The sequence below is a fragment of the Dipodomys spectabilis genome, unplaced genomic scaffold (genome assembly GCF_019054845.1).
Source record: "Dipodomys spectabilis isolate Male_0828 unplaced genomic scaffold, ASM1905484v1 ptg000615l, whole genome shotgun sequence".
In the NCBI taxonomy this organism is placed as follows: domain Eukaryota; kingdom Metazoa; phylum Chordata; class Mammalia; order Rodentia; family Heteromyidae; genus Dipodomys; species Dipodomys spectabilis.
The window spans coordinates 110,815-137,500 of NW_024871292.1; the positions used below are offsets into that span (position 1 = coordinate 110,815).

Sequence of the window (26,686 nt, forward strand, 5' to 3'; positions counted from 1 at the left end):
AAAAACCCCTGCCTTGGCATCCAACCCAGGGGCCCCAGGCAGCCAACCAAGTCAGACAACTTGATGAATTCACAGTCTTCTAACCCAGCCGTGGGCCTTGGCTTCCCGAGCATTCGCGTTGACCGCGGCCCACGCTGGAGGAGACGTCTGGAAAGGTCTCTCTGGGAGCAAAGACCCCCAGAGGACGCAAGATTTGACGGCTCTGAGGCCTTGGGAGCCGCACGCATCCCACGGGCAGCGCTCAGCCAGAGATAGCCATGGCATGTGGCCCTGGGCTCAGGACCGAGGTGATGTTCTGCTTGGCCTGCAGGTATTCTGGTGACTTCCATGGGAACTATCCTATCCCTAGCTACATGGGACCCAAGGGAAAAACACCAAGGACCCCAGACAGAAAACACCAAAAGGAAAACAGCCGGGCAGGGCGGTGCACACCTGTAATCCCAGCCCCGGGAGACAGACAGGGGGACACAGATTTGAAGCTAGCTCCCTTTATCCCCCAAGTCCCCAGATAGCTGAGCATCTGTGGCCGATGCTTGTTATCTTAGCTACCCAGAAGGCTGAAATCCAGAAGCTCTCTCTCTCTCTCCCTCTCTCTCTCTCTCTCTCTCTCAATTTTGTCAGTCATGGGGCTTGAACTCAGGGCCTGGGCACTGTCTCTTCAGCTCAAGGCTGGCGCTCTACCACTGGAACCACGGCGCCACTTCCAGTTTTCTGGTGGTTCATTGGAGATCAGAGTCTCACAGACTTTCCTGCCCGGGGCTGGCTTTGAACCATGATCCTCAGATCTCAGACTCCTGGGTAGCTGGGTGTGAGCCACCGGCGCCAGGCTCAGAATACATTTCTTAAGAAACTGGGGGTCATTCGGTCATAAAAAACACTGCCAGAGACAAAACCCCTGGCCGGCTGGGCACGCTATATTGGTTGCTTGGGAAATGGCTCTAATTTTGTCAAAGACCCCGAGAGAGCATCTAAGCCGCTCTTGAGCCGTGGGGCTGCTCCTTCCTGTAATCTGCTTGGGGCTGCAGGCTAAGAGTCTTTGCCGGGCTCTGAGGGCTAAACTGACGTCCTCTGACAAGCGGTGCTTTGGGGGGGGACACCCTGTAATAATCTCAGGGCCCTGAAGCAGCTGGGAAGGTGGATCTGCTTGGTGGTGGCATGGGGAAAGGCGGAGGAGGGTCCCACATCTGGTCCCGCGTCTCATACCGCAACCCTGACCTTCACCAGCTGTCTTGAACAAATCACTCTGTTTCTCTAGGATAAACTTGCCCCGCCCGGTGCCGGTGGCTCACGCCTGTCATTCCAGCTACTGGGGAGACTGAGATCTGCGGATCAGGGTTCAAAGCCAGCCCAAGCAGGAAAATCCATGAGACTCTTGTTTTCTGTTGGTGGTGGTGGTGGTAGTCCTGGGTCTTGAACTCAGGGCCTGGGCGCTGTCCCTGAGCTCTTTCACTCAAGGCTGGTGCTCTACCATGTGAGCCACAGCGCCACTTCTGGTTTTCTGGTGGTTCCTTGGAGATCAGAGTCTCACGGACTTTCCTGCCCAGGCTGGCTTTGGACCGTGATCCTCAGATCTCAGCCTCCTGAGTAGCTGGGGTGACAGGTGTGAGCCACCAGCACCCGGCTCCATGAGACTCATCTCCAGTGAACCCCCAAAAAGAACCAGAAGTGGCGCTGTGGCTCAAGTGGTAGAGCGCCAGCCTTGAGCACAAGAGCCCAGGGACAGCGCCCAGGCCCCGAGTGCAAGCCCCAGGACTGACATAAAAGAATAAACACAAAGAACAGAATCATGTCAAGTAATATACAGATTGATGCACGCACCCCCATGAACACAGCCTGGAACTTAACATCTTGCGCTCTTAGCTCAGGGAAAGAGAAGGAGGGAGTCAGCCACATGCCCGGGCATGTTCACTCTTGCCACACACCCGTGTGTGTGTGTGTGTGTGTGTGTGTGATTGCACACACGTATGTGTGCATCAAAAGAGGGAGGAGTCGGGGGCGGGGGAAGCAAGGACAGGAATGGAGGTCAGATCGCACGTGGCTGATGAAGACTGCAGCACTGTGCAGGGCGGGCCTGGGTTCCCTAAGAGCATCAAACCATCAGAAAGCCCCAAGCTGTCCCCAGCATCCTCACCTTACCCATCTTCCTCCCCCGCTTCTGGGCTGGAGGGGAGGTTTTGAGTAATCGGCTGAGATTAAAGGCTTACCCCCTGCACCCCCTAATGTGCCGATTCACCCCGGGATTAGAGCCAAGGCCTGGGAAGCAGGACCTCACGAGTCTCATTCCTTCCTTCACAGGGGCCGGCGTCAGCATGAGCGACAAGGTGTCTCTGGCCCCTCCGGCGCCCACCCCGGGGCCCACCACCCCTCGCAGGGGGCCCCCCAAATTCAAGCAGAGGCAGACCCGCCAGTTCAAGAGCAAGCCCCCGAAGAAAGGGGTCAAAGGGTAAGGGCCTCCACCTGGCCCTCTCCGTTGGTGGTCAGACTTCACGCCTTCCGGACACCTTGGGCCCTGGCCTTCCCGGCTTGGCCTGGCCTCTGTCTCTGGTCCTCCAGGCGCCAGCCTCCTGAGTGGTGGGGATGGCAGGCCTGGGCTGACTGGTGTCTGGATTTGGGGGGCGGGGAGGGCTATACTTTCTAGGAACATGCTAACTCTTACCTGAGGGGCATATTTTTCCTTTTAAATCCATAGATTTGGAGATGACATTCCAGGAATGGAGGGCCTGGGAACAGGTAAGACCCCCCCACACACACCCCCAACACCCCCCCATCTACGTGAACCCCTGGGGTTCCATCCGGGTAGACACTCAGGCTGCGGAAAGGAGAGAGAATTCCAGAAAAGGGCTGGGTGCTGAATTTACCCCTCTAAGTGAGTGCTCAGATGCAACTCCCCCCGCCAAAAAAAAGAAATGAGGGTAGACCCACAGTTTCATGACTCGTGTTGTTTAATAGCTTGGCTTTTTTTGGGGGGGGGGTCAGTCCTGGGTCTTGAACTCAGGGCCTGGGCGCCGTCCCTGAGCTCTTTCACTCAAGGCTGGTGCTCTACCCCTTGAGCCACACCTCCACTTCTGGTTTTCTGGTGGTTCGTTGGAGATCAGAGTCTCACGGACTTTCCTGCCCAGGCTGGCTTTGAACCACGATCCTCCGATCTCAGCCTCCTGAGTAGGGAGGGCATGAGCCCCTGACACCCGCCCAGTGAAGATTCTCAGAAGTTTCTAGACCATCTTCCCTTTTGAATTAAGAGCTGTTAAGGTCCAGAGAGACTCAAGTGGCCGGAGGGAGACCTTCCAGAAAGTCTAGCAGCCATTTTCTCCTCGGACAACCCAGGACCCCAACCCCCACACTAAACACCCCTCCTCCCCCGCCACCGGCTAGGTCATTTTTATTCATCACAAAACACCTACGATGGTTGTGTGGTCCAAGTTAAGACTGTTTCTTCAGAAAGCCTTAGGTTGGCAGGACAAAAAAATCCAACAGAAGGTTCTAGAGACTTCCTACAAACCACCCCTTCTCCCCCCCCCCCCCCAGCGATCAGAAGGCATCTGCTTCCTGAGCAACCCCCCCCCCCCGCACCTGCCCCTACACACACCCTGAGCCCTGACCACCACAGATCTTACCACGCCTTCGTGTTTGTCTTTTCTAGAAGGTTGTGGTATTCAGATCGCACTCACACAGGTGGGTTTTTTGCATGATGGCTTCTTTCTTCCCTTTGCCAGCCACCTGAGCCACAGTGGCTGAAACTTTCCCATGCTGCAGAGTATTCCGTTGTATGAACAACACCAACAGCAACAATAATAATAGCAGCTCACAGTCACAGTTGTGGGAATGGCACACAGTTCATCCCGTGGATGTTGGAGAGCTTGGTTCTTTTCCAAGCTCTGGTAAGATCGGGTACAGCTGGCCAGAGGCATTTGCGTGCTGGGGTGTGTGTGCGTGTGTGCGCGCGCGCGTACACACCCATGTGCACACGTACGTTTTAGATTTCTCCTGTGCACTCGACCAGTGGCCACCCTGACTGCAATCCGTGTCTCTTTACCGAGTTTGGTTTTCATAGTCAACTACTACGCACCCCGACCCTTACCACCAATCTACCACGGCCCCAGGATTTCAGATAGAATTTTCCAAGCACTCCTGGACGGACGGGTGATATCCGGGTATTCAAAGAGGGGGGAAAGGTCTGGGATCTCAGTCCCAGTTCCCTTCAGATGGTTGTGATTTTCCACGAGCTGTTTAGTCCCTCTGGAGCTACAATCACATTTTATCTGAGATGGGGCTGGGGCCTCTGATACCTGGACATCGCTCTTCCCTAAATGTAACAGAGCCGGGCGCCGTGGCTCACACCTAGCATCCCAGCTACTCAGGAGGCTGAGATGTGAGGATCGCAAGTTTGAAGCCGGCCCGGGCAGGAAAGTCCATGAGACTCTTATCTCCAATAACAGACTGTTATCTCCAGAAAACCAGTCATGGAGCTGTGGTTCAAGTGGTCGAGCACCAGCTTTCAGTGAAAGAGCTCAGGGACAGCGCCCTGGCCCTGAGTTCAAGGCCCAGGATGGGCAAAAGAAAAAAAAATCAGCAGAAGACTCTGGGGGAGGAGTCCGTCCTGGGCTACACAAATGTACTACAGCACCTCCCAGGTTTGGGGTGGGGGTGGAGGGCAGAGAGAGGTGTCTCAGTCTAAATCAGGAAGTCTTTGCTTATTTATTTATTCATTTATTATTTATTTATTGAGTCAGTCCTGGGACTTGAACTCAGGGCTGGGCGCTGTCCCTGAGCTCTTTCACTCAAGGCTGGTGCTCTACCACGTGAGCCACAGCGCCACTTCTGGTTTTCTGGTGGTTCACTGTAGATCAGAGTCTCACGGACTTTCCTGTCCAGGCTGGCTTTGAACTGCGATCCTCAGATCTCAGCCTCCTAAGTAGCTGGGATGACAGGCAGGAGCACTGGTGCCTGGCCAGGAAATCTTTTAGGCAGAAGCAATTGACACAGCATCTCTCTCTCTCTCTCTCTCTCTCTCTCTCTCTCTTCCTCTCCCTCCCTCTCTCTTTCTCCCCACCCCCCCCCACCCCTCACAGACATCACGGTGATCTGTCCCTGGGAAGCCTTCAGCCACCTGGAGTTGCACGAGCTCGCTCAGTTCGGGATCATCTAAGCCCTGGGGAACCCTGAGACCTTCCAGAACTTTCTGGCACTTTCCAGGCATCTGCCAGATGTTTGGATTGTACAGTCTGAATGCACGTCCTTTGTCTGATGGGGCCCTTGTCTGTCCGTCTGTCCCCAGCGAGAATTCCTTTAGTGTCAGAATCTCTGTCTCAGGGAATAAACACCCAGGGGGTCATTGAACTGCTCCCTTCCCCCGTCAGCCGGCGGGAAGCCATAATACAGGCGAATCCTCTTCATCTGTCTGCGCCTCAGTTCTTCAGATCCTTCCCTGCAAAGGCATTAGCTGTGATTGACCTGACTATTTTATATTTCTTTCTTTGTGCCAGTCCCGGGGCTTGAACTCAGGGCCTGGGCGCTGTCCCTGAACTTCTGTGCTCAAGGCTGGCGCTCTACCACCTGAGCCACAGCTCCATTTATGTTTTTTTAAGAGTCTCATGGACTTTCCTACCTGGAGATCCTCAGATCTCAGCCTCCTGAGGAGTTGGGATGACAGGCGTGAGCACCAGCGCCCGGCTGGCCTTAGACGTTTAGGGTAACACTTTCTTCCCCTTCCCATTTCATAAGGGAAGTTCCAGTGCTGCAGGAGAGACCTGGTTCTGAGAATCAGATGAACAGCCGGGCCTGCTACTTAGAAAAGAGCGCAGGAGTGAGAGTCAAGTCATAATACAGCTGGGCCAGTAGGTAAACCACACACTCTTGAGTGTAAGTTGTTTTGGAGTGGGTTTATATCAAGGGGTTGGGGCTGGAGGCCTGGTTCGGGAGGTCGAACACCAGCCAATGAACAAGAGCATCAGATACCAGAGAGCTGTAATTATTTCTGTGTATATTACTGTACCCGTTGGTGTGTGTGCGGCTATGATCAATCCCCTTTAAACCATCCACTGAGCCGGGCGCCGGTGCTCACGCCTGCCATCCCAGCTACTCAGGAGGTTGAGATCTGAGGATCGCAGTTCAAAGCCAGCCCGGGACAGGAAAGTCCACGAGACTCTTATCTCCAATGAACCACCGGAAAACTGGAAGTGGAGCCGTGGCTCAGCATGGTAGAGCGCCAGCCCTGAGCACGAAAGTTCAGGGATGGCATTCGGGCCCTGGGTTCAAGTCCCAGGACTGGCACAAAACCAAACAAACAGATGTCAACTGGGAAACGCTTCCATGCGCTCCCATTCAGTCAGAGGTGCCCAGGGAGGGTGGGCGGGCACTGGAGACACACGGAGGATTTGCTTCATGCAAACCCCAGAGGCTGTGCCATTTTGTGGGTTGCGAGCAATCTTCCCTGCCAGTACTCTCCTGGCGATTGAGCCATTCAGACGCTGCCTCCACCCGAATGCCACTGACCGTGGGACTTTCTTCACCTCACGTTTGCAATCTGTGGTTAAAAAAAAAAAATGGAACAAATTCTCTGAGATGAGCAGGGAGGGAGGTGCAGAGAGAGGAAAGAGGAAAAGAAAGGAAAATGGGTGGAGAGGAGCAAGAGATTGGGTTCTCTCTCCTGATTGGTCACATCTACTAAATACTCTCTCCTGATTGGTTACCTCCTTCAAGTTCTCTCCCCTGGTTGGTCACAAGTTCTCTCTCCTGATTGGTCATGACTTTCAACTTCTCTCTCCTGAATGGTCAAGTACTTTAAGTTCTCTCTCCTTGATTGGTCGAGGCCTTCAAGTTCTTACTCCTGATTGGTCAAGCCCTTTAAATTCTCTCTCCTGATTGGTGATGTGCTTCAAATTCTCTCTCCTGATTGGTCAAGTCCCTCTCCTGATTGGTGATGTGCTTCAAATTCTCTCTCCTGATTGGCCAAGTCCTTCAAGTTCTCTCTCCTGATTGGTCAAATCTTGCCTTGACCAATAAACCAGTCTGCAGTTCTGGATAAAGCTGGATGCAGCCTTGGCCTCCTCGCAGATTGTCTGCATTCAAAGCCAAAGTGAACCCCGGGTTCGGCAGCGCCGCGGCGGTCAGCTCTGCCCCTGCGAGGTCTTCATCAACACGCAGGAGAATCAGGACGCTGGCCCGCAGGGCAGTGGGGTTTTATTTGTAAGACTTCTTTGCTGCAAGCTGTATGTTTCATTATTAGACACGGCTGACCGCACCACCGTTGGCAAGAAAATTAGGAAGTCCCCACAAAAGAAAAATAAGAAGCAAGAAGAGGAAGTGTGGTGAGCAGGGAGGCCCAGGGGGCCTGGGCCTCAGGCAGGAAGTCCTACTTGTAATCACACCACCATTGGGCTGCTGCTGTTCTGGTAGCCGCAGCCGTGGAATGTGGACGCCTTCCGTGCCCACGAGGCCCGTGGCCAGCTCCCCACACCTGTGGGCAACGACGGCTCCGCTCCCCTCCCGGTGGGAGAGACCCTGGGGGACTTTGCTTAACCATGGTTTCTCTAAACACAAAGCTGTGTGTGTGTGTGTGTGTGTGTGTGTGTGTGTGCACATGCACGCACACGCCAGTCTTGGGATTTGAACTCAGGGCCTGGGCACTGTCCCTTAGCCTTTTCACTCAAACGTGGCACTCTACCACTTGAGCCACAGCTTCACTTTTGGCTTTTTTTTGGGAGGTAGGGGGGGTTCATTGCAGTTAAGAGTTTCCTGGAAGCCAAGCTCTGGTGGCTCCCGCCTGTCATCCCAGCTACTCAGGAGACTGAGATCTGAGGATCACAGTTCAAAGCCAGCCTGGGCGGGAAAGTCTGTGAGACTCTGATCTCCAATGAACCACCACAAAACTAGACGTGGAGCTGTGGCTCAAGTGGTAGAGCCCTCACCTTGAGCTGAATTGCTCAGGGACAGCGCCCAGGCTCCGAGTTCAAGCCCCACAACTAACAAGCAAAAGAAAAGAGTCTCATGGATTTTCCTGCCGGGGCTGGCTTAGAACCACGATCCTCAGATCTCAGCCTCCTGAGTGGCTGGGATGACAGGCGTGAGCCACGTAGGCCCGATGTCATTAGTTTGTTAGTGTGTTTACTGCACTAGAGCAGTCGCAGGAAGGTTTTTGCCGGGCATGGAGGCCAGAGCCAGCAGAGCCTGCTCTCCCAGCATTCCTCGGGGCAGTCCTGAAGTTTCCCTGAGAACCCTTTCCACTTAGTTCTGTGTCATTCCCACCAGCAAGACCTGAGAATTCCCGCGGCGGCTGGAGCCCTCAAAGCCTCGGGGTTAGGCTGCCATCTTGTGGGTGTTGGTTCTCATGGCCTCAGGGCTGACTCCTGCCTGTTGGCCTTGCTTTTCTTTTTTTGTTTTGCACAGGCTAGCCTCGCAGGGGTGATCCTCCAGCCTGGGCCTTCCCAGGCCTGGGAGTCAAAGGTGAGCATCACCACGCCGGAGAGCATGCTGTCCTCTTTAAATGGACAAGGGAAAACTGTCTGAGGCCCGACACTGGTGCGCATGCCTGTCATCCCAGCGACTCAGGAGGCTGAGAGCTGAGGATCGCAGTTCAAAGCCAGCCCGGGCAGGAAAGTCCGTGAGACTCTGAGCTCCCATGAACCACCAGAAAACCAGAAGTGGCGCTGTGGCTCAAGTGGTAGAGCGCCAGCCTTGAGTGAAAGAGCTCAGGGACAGCGCCCGGGCCCTGAGTTCAAGACCCATCTCACACACACACACACACACACACACACACACACACACGTGAAAAGGCACCTAGACTTGACAGTCCACGCACACAGCTGTTCACGCGTTAGGACTTCTCTCAGCCGCTGCCCGGCCCTTCCCCGTGTCCGTCCACCCGGCCTTTCCTCTGACTCAGAAAGCTGCGGCCTCCGCCGGCATCGCGTTTGGTTCTGGACTTGGGTTGAAGTTCTGTCTCTTGTAAGCCGCTGGGGGAGGCTGGGGAGGGGCTCGGGGTTGCAAAGCTTCCCCGGCCCAGCAGGTGTCCGTGAGGCTCGAGCCCAGCCCCGCGCCGCCTCCGCAGCGCCCCCCAGCGGGGAAGGGGCCTTGACCAGCCTCCAGAAGGGATTTGTCTGTCTGCCAATCAGTCTATCAGTCTATCTTTCTACCTACGCTATCTATCAATCTATCTATCTATCTATCTATCAATTGATCGATCTATCGATCTATCGATCTATCTATCTATCTATCGATCGATCGATCTATCGATCTATCGATCTATCTGTCTGTCTGTCTGTCTGTCTGTCTCTACCTACCTACCTCTCTACCTACCTGCTTATCTATCTATCCATCCATCTACCTACTTACCCATCCATCTACCTCTCTGTCTATCTATCTATCATCTACCTATTTATCTATCCATCCATCCATCCATCTATCTATCTATCTATCTATCTATCTATCTATCTATCTATCTATCTATCTATCCATTCATCCATCTATCTATCTTTCTACCCATCTATTTGCCTATCTGCCTATCTATCTACATATCTACCCATCTGTCTATCTACCTATCATCTATCTGTCTATCTTTCTATCTCTCTACCTATCTATCCATCTACCTATCTATCTATCTATCTACCTACCTACCTATCTACCTAATTACCTATCTATCATCTATATATCTATTCATCTACCTATCTACCTACCTATCTATCTACATATTTAATTATATATATTTATAATTCATATATTTATACATGTTACACGTATGTATTTCAGTGTTGAGTAGGGACAGGAATATGATAGGACATTTTTCATCCCTCTGGAAATACGTTATTACATGTCCACAGCATTCTTCAGAGAAAGTATTTATCACCTGCAATTGCAATTGTTCAACAGACCTTAACTTAGGAAGGAAAGCAAAACGGGAGGGAGGAAGGAAGGAACATACGAAGGGAAGGAGGGAGGGAGGAAGACAGGAAAGAAGGGAGAGAAGGAAGGAGGAAGGAAAGAAGACATGAAGGAAAACAGGAAGGAAGGAAGACAGCAGAGAAGGAAGGGAGGGGGAAGGAGGGAAGGAAGGCAGATCGAAGGGAGGAAGGAAGGTTAAGAGAGAAGAGCAACAGGGAAGAAGGGAAGGAGGGAGAGAGAGGAAGGAAGACAGGAAGGAAAGATAAAAGGGGAACAGAGAGCAAAGGAAGAAGGGAAAATATTAACTCTAAATAATATTATTCACGTAAAGTCATTCCAGTAATGGCCTAAACACAGCAACTCCGTGGTGGTTATGGTGCGTGTGTGGTGCGGTTTGTGCAGCATTGTGCCCGGGCGTGCTGAAGGACTGGCTCACGTGCATGCCTTTCCTTCTGCCAATACCATCCTCGAACACGCGCACAACGGGCCAGCTCAGCCAGCCAGACCGTTATTATTATTTAAATGCATTTAAACCCTGGAGGCCATGCAGCCCTGGCTGGAGGTGTGGCTCAGGTGGTAGAGCACCAGCCACGAGCTGAGAGGCTGAGAGACCACATAGGGCCAGGGGTTCGAGTCCCGGGTTCTGACCAGACAGGAACAAGTGTCCAGCTTTGGGGAGAGCTAGCCCTCCGCCGTGTGGAGGGCTTTTTCTAGAAGCTTCTCTCAGTGAAGCTAGCTAGGCATCCAGGGTCCAACTCAGAGCAGTAGCTAAATCACTAGCATGGAGGGGAAATTCTCGTCAGGGCATGTGTCTGTCTGTCCATCCATCTACGGATGCACCGCCTCCCTACCATGCTTTAAATGCAATGGCTGTGGTTAGCTTTGTGTCTATAGGAAAAGCAGATCTGAAACCTTCTGCTTAAATTATTTATGTATTTCTTTGTCAGTCCCAGGGCTTGAACTCAGGTCCCGTCCCTGAGCTTCTTTTTGGCTCAAGGCTGGCGCTCTACCACTTGAGCCACAGCGCCACTTCCGGCTTTTTCTGTGTGTGTGGTGCTGAGGAATCGAACCCAGGGCTTCCTGCATGCGAGGTGAGCACTTTACCACTGAGCCACCTGCCCAGCCTCCCTGCCTCCCCGCCCCCAGCTCCATCCACGCCACAGGGTTGGGTCCACGCGTGCACCGAGCAGCTAAGAACTCATGCGTGGCCACGAAGCCATTCTGAGCTTGCTGTCCTGCAGACGGTAGGTAGCGATTTCCAGTCGGCTCCATCACAATGGAGGCCGGGGTGGGAAGGAGGCGGAAGATTGGAGAAGGAATAAAAGCACCGTGGACGGCCTCTCCCTCAGCCTCTCCCCCTCCCTGCGGCCTCTCCCAGGCTGCCAGAACACAGGACAAAGTGTGCGGCCTTTGGCCAGAAGATGATTTCAGGACACATTTTCCCAACTCCACCGGACACTTTCTCATGGGAAATACTTGGCTCACAGATGTTTTTCTTCTTTGCCTAGACATCTGGATATTTGTGTGTTTGTATGTGTGTGTGGGGGGGGGGGGGTTGTGGATCTTGAACTCAGGGCCTGGGCGCTGTCCCTGAGCTCTTTCACTCAAGGCTGGCGCTCTGGTTTTCGGGTGGTTCCTTGGAGATCAGAGTCTCACAGACTTTCCTTACCCGGGCTGGCTTTGAACCACGATCCTCTAGATCTCAGCCTCCTGCGTGGCTGGGGTGACAGGCGGAAGCCACGGGCCCCCATCCATAACCTCCTGACTCTCTATCCCAGACCCTCTTGAGGAGACCCCGCTGCCCGTCCTTGGTTTTCTTTCTTCTTTTCCTGTAGAATGGGCGAGAATTCAACCTCCCGTCCAGGAAAAGGAAATGGACTCCAAGCCAGGACTTTGTCTTCCTGTCTAGAAAACGTTCACCGAAAGCTTTGTGCGAAGAGCCGTCTGCACAAACCCTGGGCTGAAACGAATCCACCTGTAGTTACGCTTGCCCGCAGGAAGGGTTTTCTGTTCTTGTTTTTCTTTGTGTTTTATTTTACTTCAGATGAACACCAGCGCACGAAGCTTGTTTTTCAAAAGTTCTCGTTCCTGCAAAAGGCGCGTGTGTGCTTTGCTTTGCTCTATCCAAATCTAAGTCCAGTCCTCCTCCCTGTACCTCCCAGTGAGTAGAGATTACAGGCATGTGCCACTGTACCCAGCCCCAGAGTCCTGATAAACCGTGTCCTAGGTCTCAGACTGGATGAAAAACCACGCATGCAGCTGGGCGCTGGTGGCTCCTGCCTGTCATCCCGGCTACTCAGGAGGCTGAGATCTGAGGATCGTGGTTGGAGGCCAGCCCTGGCAAGGAAGTCGTCCATTAACTTCCCTCACCCCCTCCAAAAAAAAAAGCCAAAAATGGAACCAAAAATGGCCCAAGTGGTAGAGCGCCAGGGCTTGAAGCCCAAAAGCTCAGGGACAGCACCCGGGCCCCGAGTTCAAACCCCAGGACCAGCAGCAAAAAGCACACAAACAAACAAATAAACCGCAACCGTGCTGGAGAGCATAGGTTGTCAGCAGGTTCGCGGTGAGACTGCGGCCCACGTTCGCTTTTGTTCAGCTGGGCCTCACGGCTAAGTCAGGATGTGAATTAGAAAGCCCAGCCCCAGAGCAACCCGGGGTCAGGGACTACAGCCTGAACTTTGGCTCTCACCCCTCTGTGAGATGGGGTTGTTCCAGGCTGAGAGGCTCCGAGCCGACGCGGATGAAGGGTTTTTGTTCTAGGATGAAGGGTTTTTGTTCTAGGATGAAGGGTTTTTGTTCGCTTCGCGCCCTGGCATCCAGGCAAAAAGCAAAGAGGGCTGTGAGCTCGAGGCCACAGGGCAGCTCCAGCCGCTCCAGGCCCAGAATGAGCATTTTTGGCCTCATAAAAGCTCAGAAAAAAAAATTCATGTAGATATCAGGTAATCTGGAACAGCGAATAATCACGATTGCTCTTCTTTCTGCTCTTCCACGCCTAGGCTGAGAGGGACAGAGGCGGAGAACCATCTTTCTCAAAGCTTGTTTTGCTTTGTATTTTATTTTATTTTTTTGCCTATTGAGGCCTGAGATTGGCAACCAAACAAAGGAACAAATGAAAACACTGTGTCTGAAAACCCCCAGGCCCCTGGGCAGCTCCAAAAGAGAAAGATGATGTTGCGGCTCAGTTCAAGTTCAAAGGAAAGATTTAGAATGGATTTGCTTGGCGCTAGTACAAAATAATTCCATGTGTTTGCCCTGTGGAGTCTGGCTGTTCCGTACCTGGCCAGATGGAAAACACACACTCACACACACATACTCACACACACACACACACTCACACACACACACACACACTCACACACACTCAAACACACACACACTCACACACGAACCCAAGCTTTGTTTTGCTCAAGGCTGGTGCTCTACCTCTTGAACCACTGCTCCACTTCTGGTTTTCTGGTGATCAGAGTCTCATGGACTTTCCTGCCTGGGCTGGCTTTGAACCGCGATCCTCAGATCTCAGCCTCCTGAGGGGCTGGGATGCCAGGCGTGAGTGCCGGCGCCGGCTCACTGCGGTGGCATTGGAAGCGGGCGGGCAGTGCCGGGGCAGCCCCGCCCTGCTCCTCACACACGGCTAGGGTTCCGGCGTTTTCTCTGTCACTTATGATCAACCGCAGAGCTGTTATTAGTGTTTCATTCCTGATCACTGTAAATGGGACGACTTCAACAACAACACTGGCTTGTGATGGCATAGCAATGAGAAAGAGACAGAGAGACAGACAGACAGACAGACAGACAGACAGAGACAGAGAGAAAAACAGACAGACAGAGACAGATAGAGACAGAAAGACAGAGACAGAGAGACAGAGAGAGACAGAAAGACAGAGACAGACAGAGACACAGACAGACAGAGAGACAGAAAGACAGAGAGAGACAGAGACAGAGAGACAGACAGACAGAGAGAGAGACAGAGACAGAGAGACAGAGACAGACAGAAAGACAGACAGAGATAGAGACAGAAAGACAAACAGAGAGACAGAAAGACAGACAGAGATAGAGACAGAAAGACAGAGAGACAGAAAGACAGAGAGACAGAGATAGAGACAGAAAGACAGACAGACAGACAGAAAGACAGAGAGACAGAGATAGAGACAGAAAGACAGACAGACAGAAAGACAGAGAGAGAGACAGAGACAGAGAGACAGAGACAGACAGAAAGACAGAGAGGGACAGAGACAGAGACAGAGACAGACAGACAGAAAGACAGAGAGACAGAGATAGAGACAGAAAGACAGAGAGACAGAGATAGAGACAGAAAGACAGAGACAGAGATAGAGACAGAAAGACAGACAGAGATGGAGACAGAAAGACAGAGAGACAGAGATAGAGACAGAAAGACAGAGACAGAGATAGAGACAGAAAGACAGAGAGACAGAAAGACAGACAGAGATGGAGACAGAAAGACAGAGAGACAGAGATAGAGACAGAAAGACAGACAGACAGACAGAAAGACAGAGAGACAGAGATAGAGACAGAAAGACAGACAGACAGAAAGACAGAGAGAGAGACAGAGACAGAGAGACAGAGACAGAGACAGAGAGAGACAGACAGAAAGACAGAGAGACAGAGATAGAGACAGAAAGACAGAGAGACAGAGATAGAGACAGAAAGACAAACAGAGAGACAGAAAGACAGAGATGGAGACAGAGAGACAGAGATAGAGACAGAAAGACAGACAGACAGAGAGATAGAAAGACAGAGAGACAGAGATAGAGACAGAAAGACAGACAGACAGAAAGACAGAGAGAGAGACAGAGACAGAGAGACAGAGACAGACAGAAAGACAGAGAGGGACAGAGACAGAGACAGAGAGAGACAGAGAGACAGAAAGACAGACAGAGATGGAGACAGAAAGACAGAGAGACAGAGGTAGAGACAGAAAGACAGACAGACAGAGAGATAGACAGAGACAGAAAGAGAGACAGACAGAGACAGAGAGGAGAGAGAGAAAGAGGGAGAGAGAGTAGAAGAGAGGAAAGGAGAGAGAGAAGAGAGGGGGAGTGGAAGAGAGAAGGCAAAGGAGAAGAGGAGAGAGAGGCAGAGAGAGGAGGAGGGACAGACAGACAGAGGCAGAGGCAGACAGACGCGAGAGGGGGAGTGGGTGGGTGGGGGAGGGGCCGCCAGCCCAGCTGCTCCTTCCTGAATCCAGACGTGACGTGACGGATGGCTGGGGCGGGGGGGGGGGGGGGGGGGGGGGGGGGGGTCCCGCCACCCCGAAGCCGGGCACCGTGCTTCCCACCACCCCGAAGCCGGGCACCGTGCTTCCCGCCACCCCGAAGCCGGGCACCGTGCTTCCCGCCACCCCGAAGCCGGGCACCGTGCTTCCCGCCACCCCCGAAGCCGGGCACCGTGCTTCCCGCCACATTTGCGGCCAGGCCTGGCTGTCCTCGCGGCTGACGTCCCGGCTCTCAGGGATGGAAAGACAGCTATGTGGAAGCCCGTGGCTTCGGCTCAGTCAGTGCTGCCATCAGGGCTGGAACCCCAGCTTCCACCGCAGCCGGTGACCCGGACGGAGATCACACGGTGCTCGGGCCCTGGGAACTCCGGCTTGGCCGCTGGACTGTAATCCTCCTATTTTCTCCCTCCAGATAGATCTATATACATCCATTAAGTGGAACAAGCCAGAAGAGACTTGTGTGGATGGGCGCCGTGGCCCCCGCCAGTCATCCCAGCGACTCAGGAGGCTGAGATCTGAGGATCGAGGTTCAAAGCCAGCCCGAGCAGGAAAATCCATGAGACTCTGATCTCCAATGAACCACTAGAAAACCGGAAGTGGCGCTGTAGCTCAAGGGGTAGAGCGCCAGCCTGGAGCTGAAGAGCCGAGGGACAGCGCCCAGGCCCAGAGTTCAAGTCCCATGACCGACAAGAATAAATAAAAATAAACAAAAATATTTGTCAATCAACATTGCAACTTAATCATTCCCACAAGGAAATCCCAGACCGATCAAGGTTTCCTAGCCCGCCAGAAGGAATGCCTGAGTAGGGCCATGGTTGAAAATTAAGCTTTTTTTATTATGATAGTCACAGAAGATAAAAATCCATTACACCAAGTTATCCAGGTACAGTGGTGAATTAAAGATGCCTCCAGCAAATACCGATTTGATCCATATATATGTGTACATATAAATGCATACCTATGCCAAAGGTACCACAAGCACACACACACACACACACACACACATACATTTATGGATTCTGAGATAAAGTGCCTAAATCTCGATCTATGGGGTGGTACAAAGGAGGAGAAAAGAATCCTCGAGCGGTGTGAGTTGTGGCCTGTATTTTCTCAGTATCAGAATCCATTTTGCATTCGTTTATTTAGATCTACTGAGCCCTAATCCCTCAATCTCAGATCTACTGAGCCCTAATCCCTCAATCTCAGATCTACTGAGCCCTAATCCCTCAATCTCCTCTGAACTTCTCCAAGCGAACGAACTCCTTCCCGAGGCTGGAAGAAAGTCCCATAGATCAGCGGCCCCCGTGAACACAGGGTCAGCTGCTGGTTCTCTTCCTTCTCCTGTCACTTGACCTCTAACCTTTCCACTCACGTAGGACAGCAATTCACACACACACACACACAAAACCCCACTGGACTCTAGCAGGAGGTGAGTTGTGATGCAAGCTGTCTGCAGGTCATTTAGGAAGAAGAATTAGGGGTGCAAGCATTATTAGAATACCACGGGAGCTCCGATCCTCTCTCCCAGTGTGTGTGTTTTTGGGGGGTGGGGGAGGGGGGAGCCTTCCGGAGAACAGATTTTCATTTAAGGACAAGAAAAAGGGTGAAAGAAAAACTATCCAGGAATCCTCATTTAAAAAAAAATAGGAACGAGATTTCGGCTTCCATTCCTGGTGCTTTGGGTTTTTTTCCTTTTTTTTTTTTTCTGCTCTCTTTGCCATTAAAAAAATTTTTTTTTTGGCCAGTCCTTGGGACTTGAACTCAGGGCCCGGGCGCTGTCCCTGAGCTGCTTTTTGCTCAAGGCTAGTGCTCTACCACAGCGCCACTTCCAGATTTTTCTGTGTATGTGGTGCTCAGGAATCGAACCCAGGGCTTCGCGCCTGCAAGGTGAGCGCTCTACCACTGAGCCACCTGCCCAGCCCTCTCTTAGCCATTTTAAGCCAACATCAGGAATGATCATGATCAGGATCTTTCTGAGGAGATTTGGGGTTTTGAAATACACACACACACACACACACACACACACACACACACACACGCGCGCTGGGTAGGAAAGCAGCCATTTCCGAATCTCAGCTGATCACAGGTAAGCTGGAGGTGGTGAGCCGGTCTGCGTGGAAATTGCATTAAAAACAAAACAAAACAAACCACCCCCTCAAACTTCCCCTAACCGGTCCTGGGGGAGGGGGGGACTTGAACTCAGGGCCTGGGCGCTGTCCCTGAGCTCTTTCACCCCAGGCTGGCGCTCTACCCCTTGAGCCACAGCGCCACATCTGATTTTCTGGTGGTTCCTGGGAGATCAGAGTCTCAGGGACTTTCCTGCCCGGGCTGGCCTTGAACGGTGATCCTCCAGATCTCAGCCTCCTGAGTGGCTGGGATGACGGGTGTGAGCCATCTTTTGGAGGGGGGGGTGAAGGGAGGCTTTTCCGGCCTCCTCCTCCTGGTCCTCCTCCTGTCTCTCCTCCTCCTGGTCCTCCTCCTGGTCCTCCTCCTCCTCTGGTCCTCCTCCTCCTCCTCCTCCCCCTCCTGCCGCCCCGGCCGCCGGCCTAGCTGCTGATCTTGGTGAGCATCTTGTTGAGGGCCTGCTTGACCTGCGTGGTGGAGCTGCGTCTCCGCGCCTTGCCCTGCGCCAGCCGCCGGCGCCGCACCTCGCGGCCCAGCTCCAGGAAGAGCTCGGCGATGCGGCCCTGGCCCGTGCAGGCCGAGCACTCGTAGAAGCCACAGGCCAGCTGCGCGGCCAGCCGCCGGCCCTCCTCCGCGCTCACCTGCCGCGAGTGCCCCAGGTCCGCCTTGTTGCCCACCAGCACCCACCGTGGCCGGCTTGGGCTTCTTGATCTCGTCCAGAACGTTCTTCAGGGGCAGCACGTCCTCGAAGCTGCCGCGGTCGGTGATGTCGTAGACCAGCACGAAGCCTTCGCCCCACCGAATGTGGCCCTCACGCTGCGCCCCGTCCTCCTGCGGGGGGGGGGGGGGGCTGAGCATGGGGGGCACCAGACAGGGAGGAGGGGGACCCCAGTAGCACGCCCTCCCCACAGACGCCACCACAGCCCTTAACTGTCCCGGCTCTGGTCCTCCCTCCTTCCTTCCTTCTCCCTCCTTCTCCTTCCCTTCCTTCCTTCCTTCCTTCCTTCCCTCCCTCCCTCCTTCCCTCCCTCCCTCCCTCCTTCCTTCCTTCCTTCCTTCCCTCCCTCCCTCCTTCCTTTCTTCACTTCCTTCACTTCCTTCCCTTCCTTCCTTCCTTCCTTCCCTCCCTCCCTCCCTCCCTTCCTTCCTTCCTTCCTTCCCTCCCTCCCTCCTTCCTTCCTTCCTTCCCTTCCTTCCTTCCTTCCCTCCCTCCCTCCCTCCCTCTCCCTTTCCTCCCTCCTTCCCTCCCTCCCTCCCTCCCTCCCTCCCTTCCTTCCTTCCTTCCTTCCCTCCCTCCCTCCTTCCTTCCTTCCTTCACTTCCTTCCCTTCCTTCCTTCCTTCCTTCCTTCCTTCCTTCCTTCCTTCCTTCCTTCCCTCCCCTCCCTCCCCTCCCTCCCTTCCTTCATTTTCTCTCTCCCCTCCTTCCTCCCTTCCCTCCTTCCATCCCCCCCTCCCTCCCTCCCTCCTTGCACGCCTGGTGTGGAAGGCTCTGGGCTCGCCAGCATCTTCCCCACATTTCCGGAAGTGTGCACACAGACGCCCACTAAACCTCCCTCCCGGCCGTTGGTTCCTCTCCGAGTGGTGCCCACGCACACACCACGGACGGACGCGCACACCCACGGACAGACGTGCACACACAGCGATCTGCCTGAACCTCCCCAAAATACCTTCACCATAAAAGCAAACCAGAACCAAACCAAGCTATGGCGTCGGGGCTGACCGCGCTGACCGCACCACACGGGCTGGGCGGAGTTCTGGGGTCCCGGGGTTTGCACTCCCGTCCGAGCGTGTGGGGCGGCGGAGACCCGGAGACAGTCCCACCGAGATGCCACCCTGTCCCCTGGACGCCCAACAAACAACAACAACAACAATAACAATACCAAACCCTCCGGTCACCTGCCCAGCCGTGTCCAGGATTTCCATAGAAACGGTTTCATCGTCGATGGTCGCCTGGTGTTGGTAGGTGGATTCTGGGGGAAGGAGACAATAAAGACGGCACAGGGGTCAATGCGATGCACGATTCGATGTCACCCTGAAAGTACAAAATGAGGGCCGGGCGCCGGTGCTCACGCCCTGCCATCCCAGCTGCTCAGGAGGCTGAGAGCTGAGGATCGCGGTTCAAAGCCAGCCCGGCAGGAGAGTCCATGAGACTCTTATCGCCAATGAACCACCAGAAAACCAGAAGTGGTGCTGTGGTTCAAGTGGTAGAGCACCAGCCTGGAGTGAAAGAGCTCAGGGACAGCGCCCAGGCCCTGAGTTCAAAACCTACAACCACACACACACACACACACACACACACACACACACACACACACACAGCCTCTCAATCATGGCTGGAAGTTGATTTCTTTGAACAAGTTCTCTCTCTGTCTGTCTCTGTCTCTATCTGTCTGTCTGTCCTCTCTCTCTCTCTCTCACACAACGCCCAAGCTCGCCACAGCCCTGTGATTAAGTCCCTGTGCAAGCTGGCGGTACTAGAGCTTTGGCACAGAGTTGAAAGGCCCCGGGCTGGGCGTGTGTCCCGGGCTGGGCGTGTGTCCCGGGCTGGGCGTGTGTCCCGGGCTGGGCGTGTGTCCCCGGGCTGGGCGTGTGTCCTGGGCTGGGTGTGTGTCCTGGGCGGGGCGTGTGTCCCGGGCTGGGCGTGTGTCCCGGGCTGGGCGTGTGTCCTGGGCTGGGCGTGTGTCCCGGGCTGGGCGTGTGTCCCGGGGCTGGGCGTGTGTCCCGGGCTGGGCGAGATCTCCGCTCCCAGAGGCTGCGGGGGAGAGGGGGTCCCAGCCTGGGGGGCCACGGCTCCCCACAAGCGCCTCACCCTGCCCGGCCCCTCCCCCGAGTGTAGAGACAGCCACCCTGCACACGCGCACACGAGCACACACACACTCACACACAGATCTCTCCTCTGACAGGTGGAGGCCAGGCGCTCCCCCGCCCGGCCCTGGCCCTCAGCTCCACACTGGGATTCCTATGACAGGCCACGTTCTGCGTGGAACGTGGAGCCAAGCCACGCGCGGCGCCTCACGCCTGCAGCCCGGCTCCTCCGGGTGGACGCCGGGACGCAGCAGGGAGGAGACGCGAAGCTAGCGCGGGCCGAGAAGCCTTGGGATTCCAGCTCCAACACAACCAGCAAAAGTGGGCTGGAGGCGTGGGTCTGGTGGTAGAGCACCCACTGTGAGCAGGCAAGTCGAGATGGCGCCCGGCCTCTGAGCTCAAGCTCTGTGCCTGGAAAAAAGAAAAGAAAGGAAAGGAAAGGAGGAAGGAAGGAAAGGAGGAAGGAAGGAAGGAGGGAGGGAGGGAGGGAGGGAGGGAGGAGGGAGGGAGGGAGGGAGGGAGGAGGGAGGGAGGGAGGGAGGAGGGAGGGAGGGAGGAGGGCGGGAGGGAGGGAAGGAGGAAGGGAGGAGCGACAAAATGCTGGTCCGGGAGTCTAGACACTTGGGATCCCTTCCTCTTCCTTCACAGGCTGAGTCAGGCAGGAGAGGTCTGGGACTCTGAGGCCGGGCGGGACCATTTTCAGGCCTCAGCGGACGGCCCGGAACCCGGCACGGCTCTCTCTTCCAGACACCTCGGTGTGTTGGCCGGGCCACGCGTGGCCTGTGGTGTTGGGGCGTCTCGTGCGCACACACACGCAGCGCTGGGCTTGGCCTCAGCTGCGGCCCGAGCTGGCCGGGCTGGCGCCGCGCCGCTCGAGCCATACCTCCCGCCCTGCTTTGTTTTCGCCGATTATCTGGGAGGTGGTGGAGTCTCCTGGATTTTGGGGATGGGGCGCGGCGTGGGGAGTGGGGTGGAGGTCCGGGCTGGCTTTGAGCTAAGGATCTCAGCCTCCTGGAGGAGGTGGATGGCAGGTGTGAGGCACCGGCCCCTGAACCCGGGGTGCTCACTTCTCGTGAACGTGAGGAGGGGCGGGGGGAGAAGGAAGATGCCAGGCTGCCAGCAGCAATGGTGTACATACACACACGCGCGCACGCACACACACACGCGCGCGCACGCACACACACACGTGCGTGCACACACACACGCACATGCACACACGCACACACACACACAGCGGCCGTGGGAGAGATGCAGGCCCAGCATCCTGGGTGAGTCACCAGGAGGAGGCCGGTTGCTTAGCAACCATGTGCTGTCTCCTAGCCAGGGGTGAAAGGTCAGCTCACCGTGAAGGTACTGAGGAGACCCGTGTCTGGAACCTTCTCCCATCTGGGTGGAGGAGCATCCGCACATAACAATGAACAAAATGAAGTCACTGTCCTCCCTTCTACAACTCAAAGCCATCCCCACCGCTCATCACATCCACGAGGAAAGAAATAATAATAATAAGAAAGAGGCCGGCGCCCGTGGCTCCCGCCTGCCAGCCCAGCTGCTCACGAGGCCGAGAGCTGAGGATCACGGTGCGAAGCCAGCCCGAGCAGGAAAGTCCGTGAGACTCTGATCTCCAGCAAAAAGCTAGAAGTGGCATGCTGGCTCAAGTGGTAGAGCACCAGCTTTGAGAAAAAAAAACCTCATGGACAGAGCCCAGACCCGGGGACCAGCACACACACACACACACACACACACACGTGCACTCACACATACACACACGCGCGCGCGCGCACATGCACACACATGCACACATGTGCTCACACGTGCACGCACAATACACACATACACACATGCACACACATGCACACATGCACACATGTGCGCGCGCACATGCACACATGCATGTGAACACACAAATAGATACAAGGAAGAGGGTTTAGGGTTTAGGTGCAGAAAAGACTCTTTCCAGAGAAGCTACACTTGCATTGGAGGGGAGGAGGGGGGTGGGAGAGGAAGGGGAAGGAGGAGGAGAGGAGGAGGAGGAAGAGGAGAAGGGGGAAGAGGGGGAAGGGGAGGAGGAGGAGGGGAGGAAGGGGACGGGGAGGAGGAGGCACAGCGGGACCTACCCAGTGTGGGGTCGTACTCCCAGATGAACCGTCGGGTCAGGAACCGCACCACGAGCGCTGCGGGGAAGGAGAGGAGGAGCAGGTCAGCCGTGCGTGAGAGGAGGAGGAGGGGGAGGCGGAGGGGGAGGGGGAGGGGGAGGGGGAGGCAGAGGGGGAGGGGGAGGGGGAGGAGGAGGGGAGGGGGAGGGGGAGGAGGGGGAGGGGCAGGGGGAGGGGGAGGGGGAGGGGGAGGAGGAGGGGGGAGGGGGAGGAGGAGGGGGAGGAAGAAAAGGAGGAAATGGAGGAGGAGGAGGAAGAGGAGGAGATGAAGGGGGAGGAGGAGGGAGAGGAGGGAGAGGAGGAGGGGGAGGAGGGAGAGGGAGGAGGAGGAGATGGGGGAGGAGGAAGGGGAGGAGGGGGAGGGGGAGGAGGAGATGGGGGAGGAGGGGGAGGAGGGGGAGGGAGCCCAGGCCCCCCCCCCCATCCACCCCCCTGCCTGGCTGCCTGCACACCTCTCCATCCGATCTTGCTGTGGCTTTGATTCAACTATTCCGACATTAAGAAAACGCCCCCATCTCCCCTGGGCCTCCTGTGGGTTTACATTAGTATTCCTGCCACGATGTCTTTCTGTTCTTGGCATCGGGAACGCTCTGATTGGATCCAGCTTCTGACTGCAGTTCAGGGACGCAGCCCAGGGTTCCTTCCTCCTCCCCGCCCGCTGGCTCCGTGAAATGCTTTCGCCTTGGGAGAGACCCCCGCCCCCCCCATTTGTGAACACGCTCCGCCAGAGACCCCCCCTCCCGTGTCAGGATTCGGGGTGACCTTCAAAGGGGTGTCCTATCAATCAAAGCGATTAAAATCTGCATTGAGCAAAGAATGCAATTCCTGTGTTGAAGCTTGCTTTCAGGCCAAAAAAGAGTCGCAGGAGGCTAGACAGATTATTCTAGAAGGTTCTGGAGATTTTCCAAAGGAGCAGAGACACTTCGCTGGACGGCGAGGAAATAAAACAAACAAAGCAGACAGCAGCCGGGCGCCGTGGCTCACGCCTGTCATCCCAGCTACTCAGGAGGCTGAGATCTGAGGATGGCGGTTCGAAGCCAGCCAGGGCAGGAAAGTCGGTGAGACTCTGATCCCCAGTGAACCACCAAAAAGCTGGGCTGGAGGTGTGACTCCAGTGGTAGAGCCTTGAATGAAAGAGCTCAGGGACAGCGCCCAGGCCCTGAGTTCAAGACTCAGGACTGACAAATAACAAACAAAACCAGGGTGATCAGAGCTTAGGAAGACTGTGCAGTTGAGACAGAGTTTTCTTCTAGAGGAAGGCCGGCCCAGTGACTTTTGGCAGTTGATTTTCTTCTGGAAGCTCAAGATCTCAGAGCTACAAACTGGAGATGGAAACTGTCTGTCTGTCTGTCTGTCTGTCTGTCTCGGAGTTATTGGGGGTTGGGGAGCAGGCCACAATCCACTAAAAGGAAAAACTGCAGACCTGCCATAGATCTCTGATCTACTGATGGATGATGGATGATCCATCAGCAGAGCTGTGCATCAATCCACAGATCCATCCCCCTCTCCCCCCCTCCCAGCCATCTTTGCCCTGGGCTCCTTTACCCCAAGCCCTCTGGAGGTTCTGTGCCTTAGGGGTTCACTCTGACCTTCCTCCTCCCTTCCAGATCTCTCCGGTCAAAGCCGGCCGGAAATAAACCCAAGCCACTTGGCGCACGTAGTGCCGCCACGGCTCCCAAGTATTTGTAATCAGCAGATAAGAACAGATAAGCGTCAGCTTGAAAGCGTTTCATAATTGGGCACTTGATTGATTGATTCGTTTTTACAGCCCAGCCACCCCCGGCTCTTCTCTGCCAGCGACGGAACCGGAGAACTCGTAAGTCATTTTTTAAAAGATTAAACTCCTACTCCTTGGGACAGATCGGGGCTGAGGCTGGGCAGGTGGCTCCGTGGTAGAGTGCTTGCCTTGCATGCACGAAGCCCTGGGTTCGATTCCTCAGCACCCCATACACAGAAAAAGCCGGGAGAGGCGCTGTGGCTCAAGTGGTAGAGCGCTAGCCTTGAGCAAAAGAAGCTCAGGGACGGCGCCCAGGCCCTGAGTTCAAGCCCCGAGACTGGCACCAAAAAAAAGAAAGAAAAACAAAGTACAACAGGAATGCAGCTCTGAGTCACACATTGTGAAGCTGAGTTTTCCTTTTCTATCACAGTGAAGTGTGTCACTGAATCCCTCTAGGATACAATTTGTTTCCAATGTGTTTTGCAACTTGTTCTTTTTGGGGGGAGGTGGGGTGTATTCTCAACCAGAAAAAAAGTCATTTATATATATATATATATATATATATATATATATATATATAATCCACACTCTGTTCATCTAAATCCACCCATTATTTACCTTCTGTCCATTGTTTTAACTAATTTATTTATACTGTTATTTATTCAGTCTTGGAACTTGAACTCAGAGCCTGGGCGCTGTCCCTGAGCTCTTTCACTCAAGGCTGGTGCTCTACCCTTTGAGCCACAGCGCCACTTCCAGTTTTCTGGTAGGTTATTGGAGATCAGAGTCTCAGGGACTCTCCTGCCTGGGCTGGCTTTGAACCACGATCCTCAGATCTCAGCCTCCTGAGTAGCTGGGGTGACAGGCGGGAGCCACAGTCATTTGGCTTTTTTTTTTTTTCTTTTTGCAAATGTGAAGAATGTTCTAGAAAGATAAGCCATCTCAGAGCAAAACTTATGGTTCAGAAGGTTAGGCCCCTGAGAGGTGCCAGGGGTAGCTAGACTCTAGCAGCGCTTCCCTTCCCCGGGGGCCAAAGCCTGAGTCCTCAGACTTGATCTTCAAAAAGAAAAAGAAAATTCAGGAAGGAATATACGATGCCCAGCCAAGCCGGGCAAAGAAGAGACAACAATTACGATTGATTTCATTTCCTGTCTCCCCGGGAACGTCTCCTGGGCCGGGAGGTAACGCACCAATCACTAACGACAGACTTCGGAGCAGAGGAGGGAAGCACGGCAAAGAATCACGGGAGGAAATGCTCATCGTCCATGGCCGTCAAGGAAACGCAAACCCGAGCAACCCCCAGATTCCATCTCACCCCAGTGGGAGCCACAAGTGCGGGCAGGGACGTGGGGGAGATGGCACCCCTGCTGGTGGGGTTGTAAACTAGTTGGAACCACTCTGGGCAGCGGGCTGGAGGTCCCCCCCTCCCCCCCAAAAAGAAAACGAAAACACAGACCTTCCCTGTGACCCCGGCACCTGCCCTGAGCATCGAGAGTCAGCAAGCGATCAAGACACCTGCACAACCATGTTCATTGCTGCACCGCTCACCGTGGGAACTGCCAGACGCCCCACAACACAAGTAGATTGACAGAATTTCCACAGTCATGGGAAAAGAACGATTTAGACAGTATTCACCCACATGAATTCTGGAAAAGTGGAAACGAACAGACTGGAGGAAAGCCAGGGAAGGGATGACATGGTGAGGGGGGGGGACTTGTTACAGCTGACGCATGAAATGGCGCAACTGTACAACAACTTAATAACAATAACATTATATGTATGTCTATATTAACGTGGACCAGTAGGGCAGGGAAGGATCAAACAGGCCGAAGGCCTCTGCTACAATTCTGAATACATCGGCGGGCCTGACGGGGAAGAGCGCAGGAACACGGGAGGGAAATCAAGGCACAGCCCCTCCCGAGCCTCTGGAGAGAAGCCAGAGGAATGTTCTGGTCATTTTCCAGGACAGTGTGTGTTCTAACTCCTCGCAGAGCCACAGTGTCACCCCGGAGCTGGTCCAGGAAGAAGCAGCTCGTAAATCACTCTCCTGGCACCGAACGCTGCGTCCCTTCTCTCCCTCTCCTTCTCTCCCTCTCTCTCTCTCTCTGGCTTCAAGCTCCTCTTCTTCAGAGCGAGACCATGAAGATAAACAGACTGTTCCGGCCCCTGGCGGGTTCTGAGAACCTTGGTCTTTTTTTCTTTCCCCTCTCTCTCTGGAACTTCAAAGTCAGGGATTAAGGAGGAGCACCGCGCAGCCCAGCTGCGCGGGGCAGGGAGGGCCGCTGGCGTCCGTCCGTCTCCACGTGGAATCGGTCCAGGGACTCGGTCCTGGTTCCACAGTTCACCTTCCCACCCCAGTCTGGTCGTGGTGGGCTTTCCACGTCTGCCAGACTCGGCTTGTTTCTGAAAATGAAGTTCCTATTAGCTCCCCCCCACACCCCCAAAATAACATCTGTCACGTCTCCCAACAACACAAGACACTCGGCTTCCACAAAACACCGTCTCTGCTACCCCCAGCTCTCGAGTTCACAGGTGTCTGCGCTTCCTTCCACCTCCAAGGCCAACACCACTTATTTATTTATTTAGTCAGTCCTGGGTCTTGAACTCTGGGCCTGGGCACTGTCCCTCAGCTCTTCAGCTCAAGGCTGGTGCTCTACCCCTTGAGCCACAGCACCACGTCTGGTTTTCTGGTGGTTCATGGGAGATCAGAGTCTCACGGACTTTCCTGCCCGGGGCTGGCCTCAAACCTCGATCCTCCGATCTCGGCCTCCCGAGTA

General features: G+C 54.6%; 2 protein-coding genes across 3 annotated transcripts in view; one reads left to right on the plus strand and one right to left on the minus strand.

The window, feature by feature from the left end:
• The first annotated feature begins 41 nt into the window (after positions 1 to 41).
• On the plus strand, positions 42 to 5,393 carry Pde6h (phosphodiesterase 6H). Of its 2 annotated transcripts, none has more exons than XM_042671386.1 (4): positions 42 to 310; positions 2,296 to 2,443; positions 2,690 to 2,730; positions 5,070 to 5,393. In XM_042671386.1, the coding sequence occupies exons 2-4, from the start codon at positions 2,310 to 2,312 to the stop codon at positions 5,144 to 5,146; spliced, it is 252 nt and encodes an 83-aa protein (XP_042527320.1). In that variant the 5' UTR covers positions 42 to 310; positions 2,296 to 2,309; the 3' UTR covers positions 5,147 to 5,393. The 2 variants fall into 2 exon arrangements, with proteins under 2 accessions (XP_042527320.1, XP_042527319.1); XM_042671385.1 differs by having other exon boundaries at positions 42 to 287.
• Positions 5,394 to 17,584: 12,191 nt separating this feature from the next.
• Rerg (RAS like estrogen regulated growth inhibitor) overlaps positions 17,585 to 26,686 on the minus strand; it is a 19,087-nt gene continuing 9,985 nt past the window's right edge. The window contains 4 exon segments of the mRNA XM_042671382.1: positions 17,585 to 17,916; positions 17,918 to 18,064; positions 19,131 to 19,204; positions 22,154 to 22,210. Of these exon segments, the coding sequence (XP_042527316.1) occupies positions 17,656 to 17,916; positions 17,918 to 18,064; positions 19,131 to 19,204; positions 22,154 to 22,210 (539 nt within the window). The 3' untranslated portion in view covers positions 17,585 to 17,655.

Excerpts from the sequence above, each read along its gene's own strand:
- Pde6h (XM_042671385.1), top strand. The coding sequence starts at position 263 with ATGTGGCCCTGGGCTCAGGACCGAG. Across the intron at positions 288-2,295 it reads GCCCTGGGCTCAGGACCGAG|GGGCCGGCGTCAGCATGAGC; the intron begins GTGATGTTCTGC and ends CTTCCTTCACAG. Across the intron at positions 2,731-5,069 it reads AATGGAGGGCCTGGGAACAG|ACATCACGGTGATCTGTCCC; the intron begins GTAAGACCCCCC and ends CACCCCTCACAG.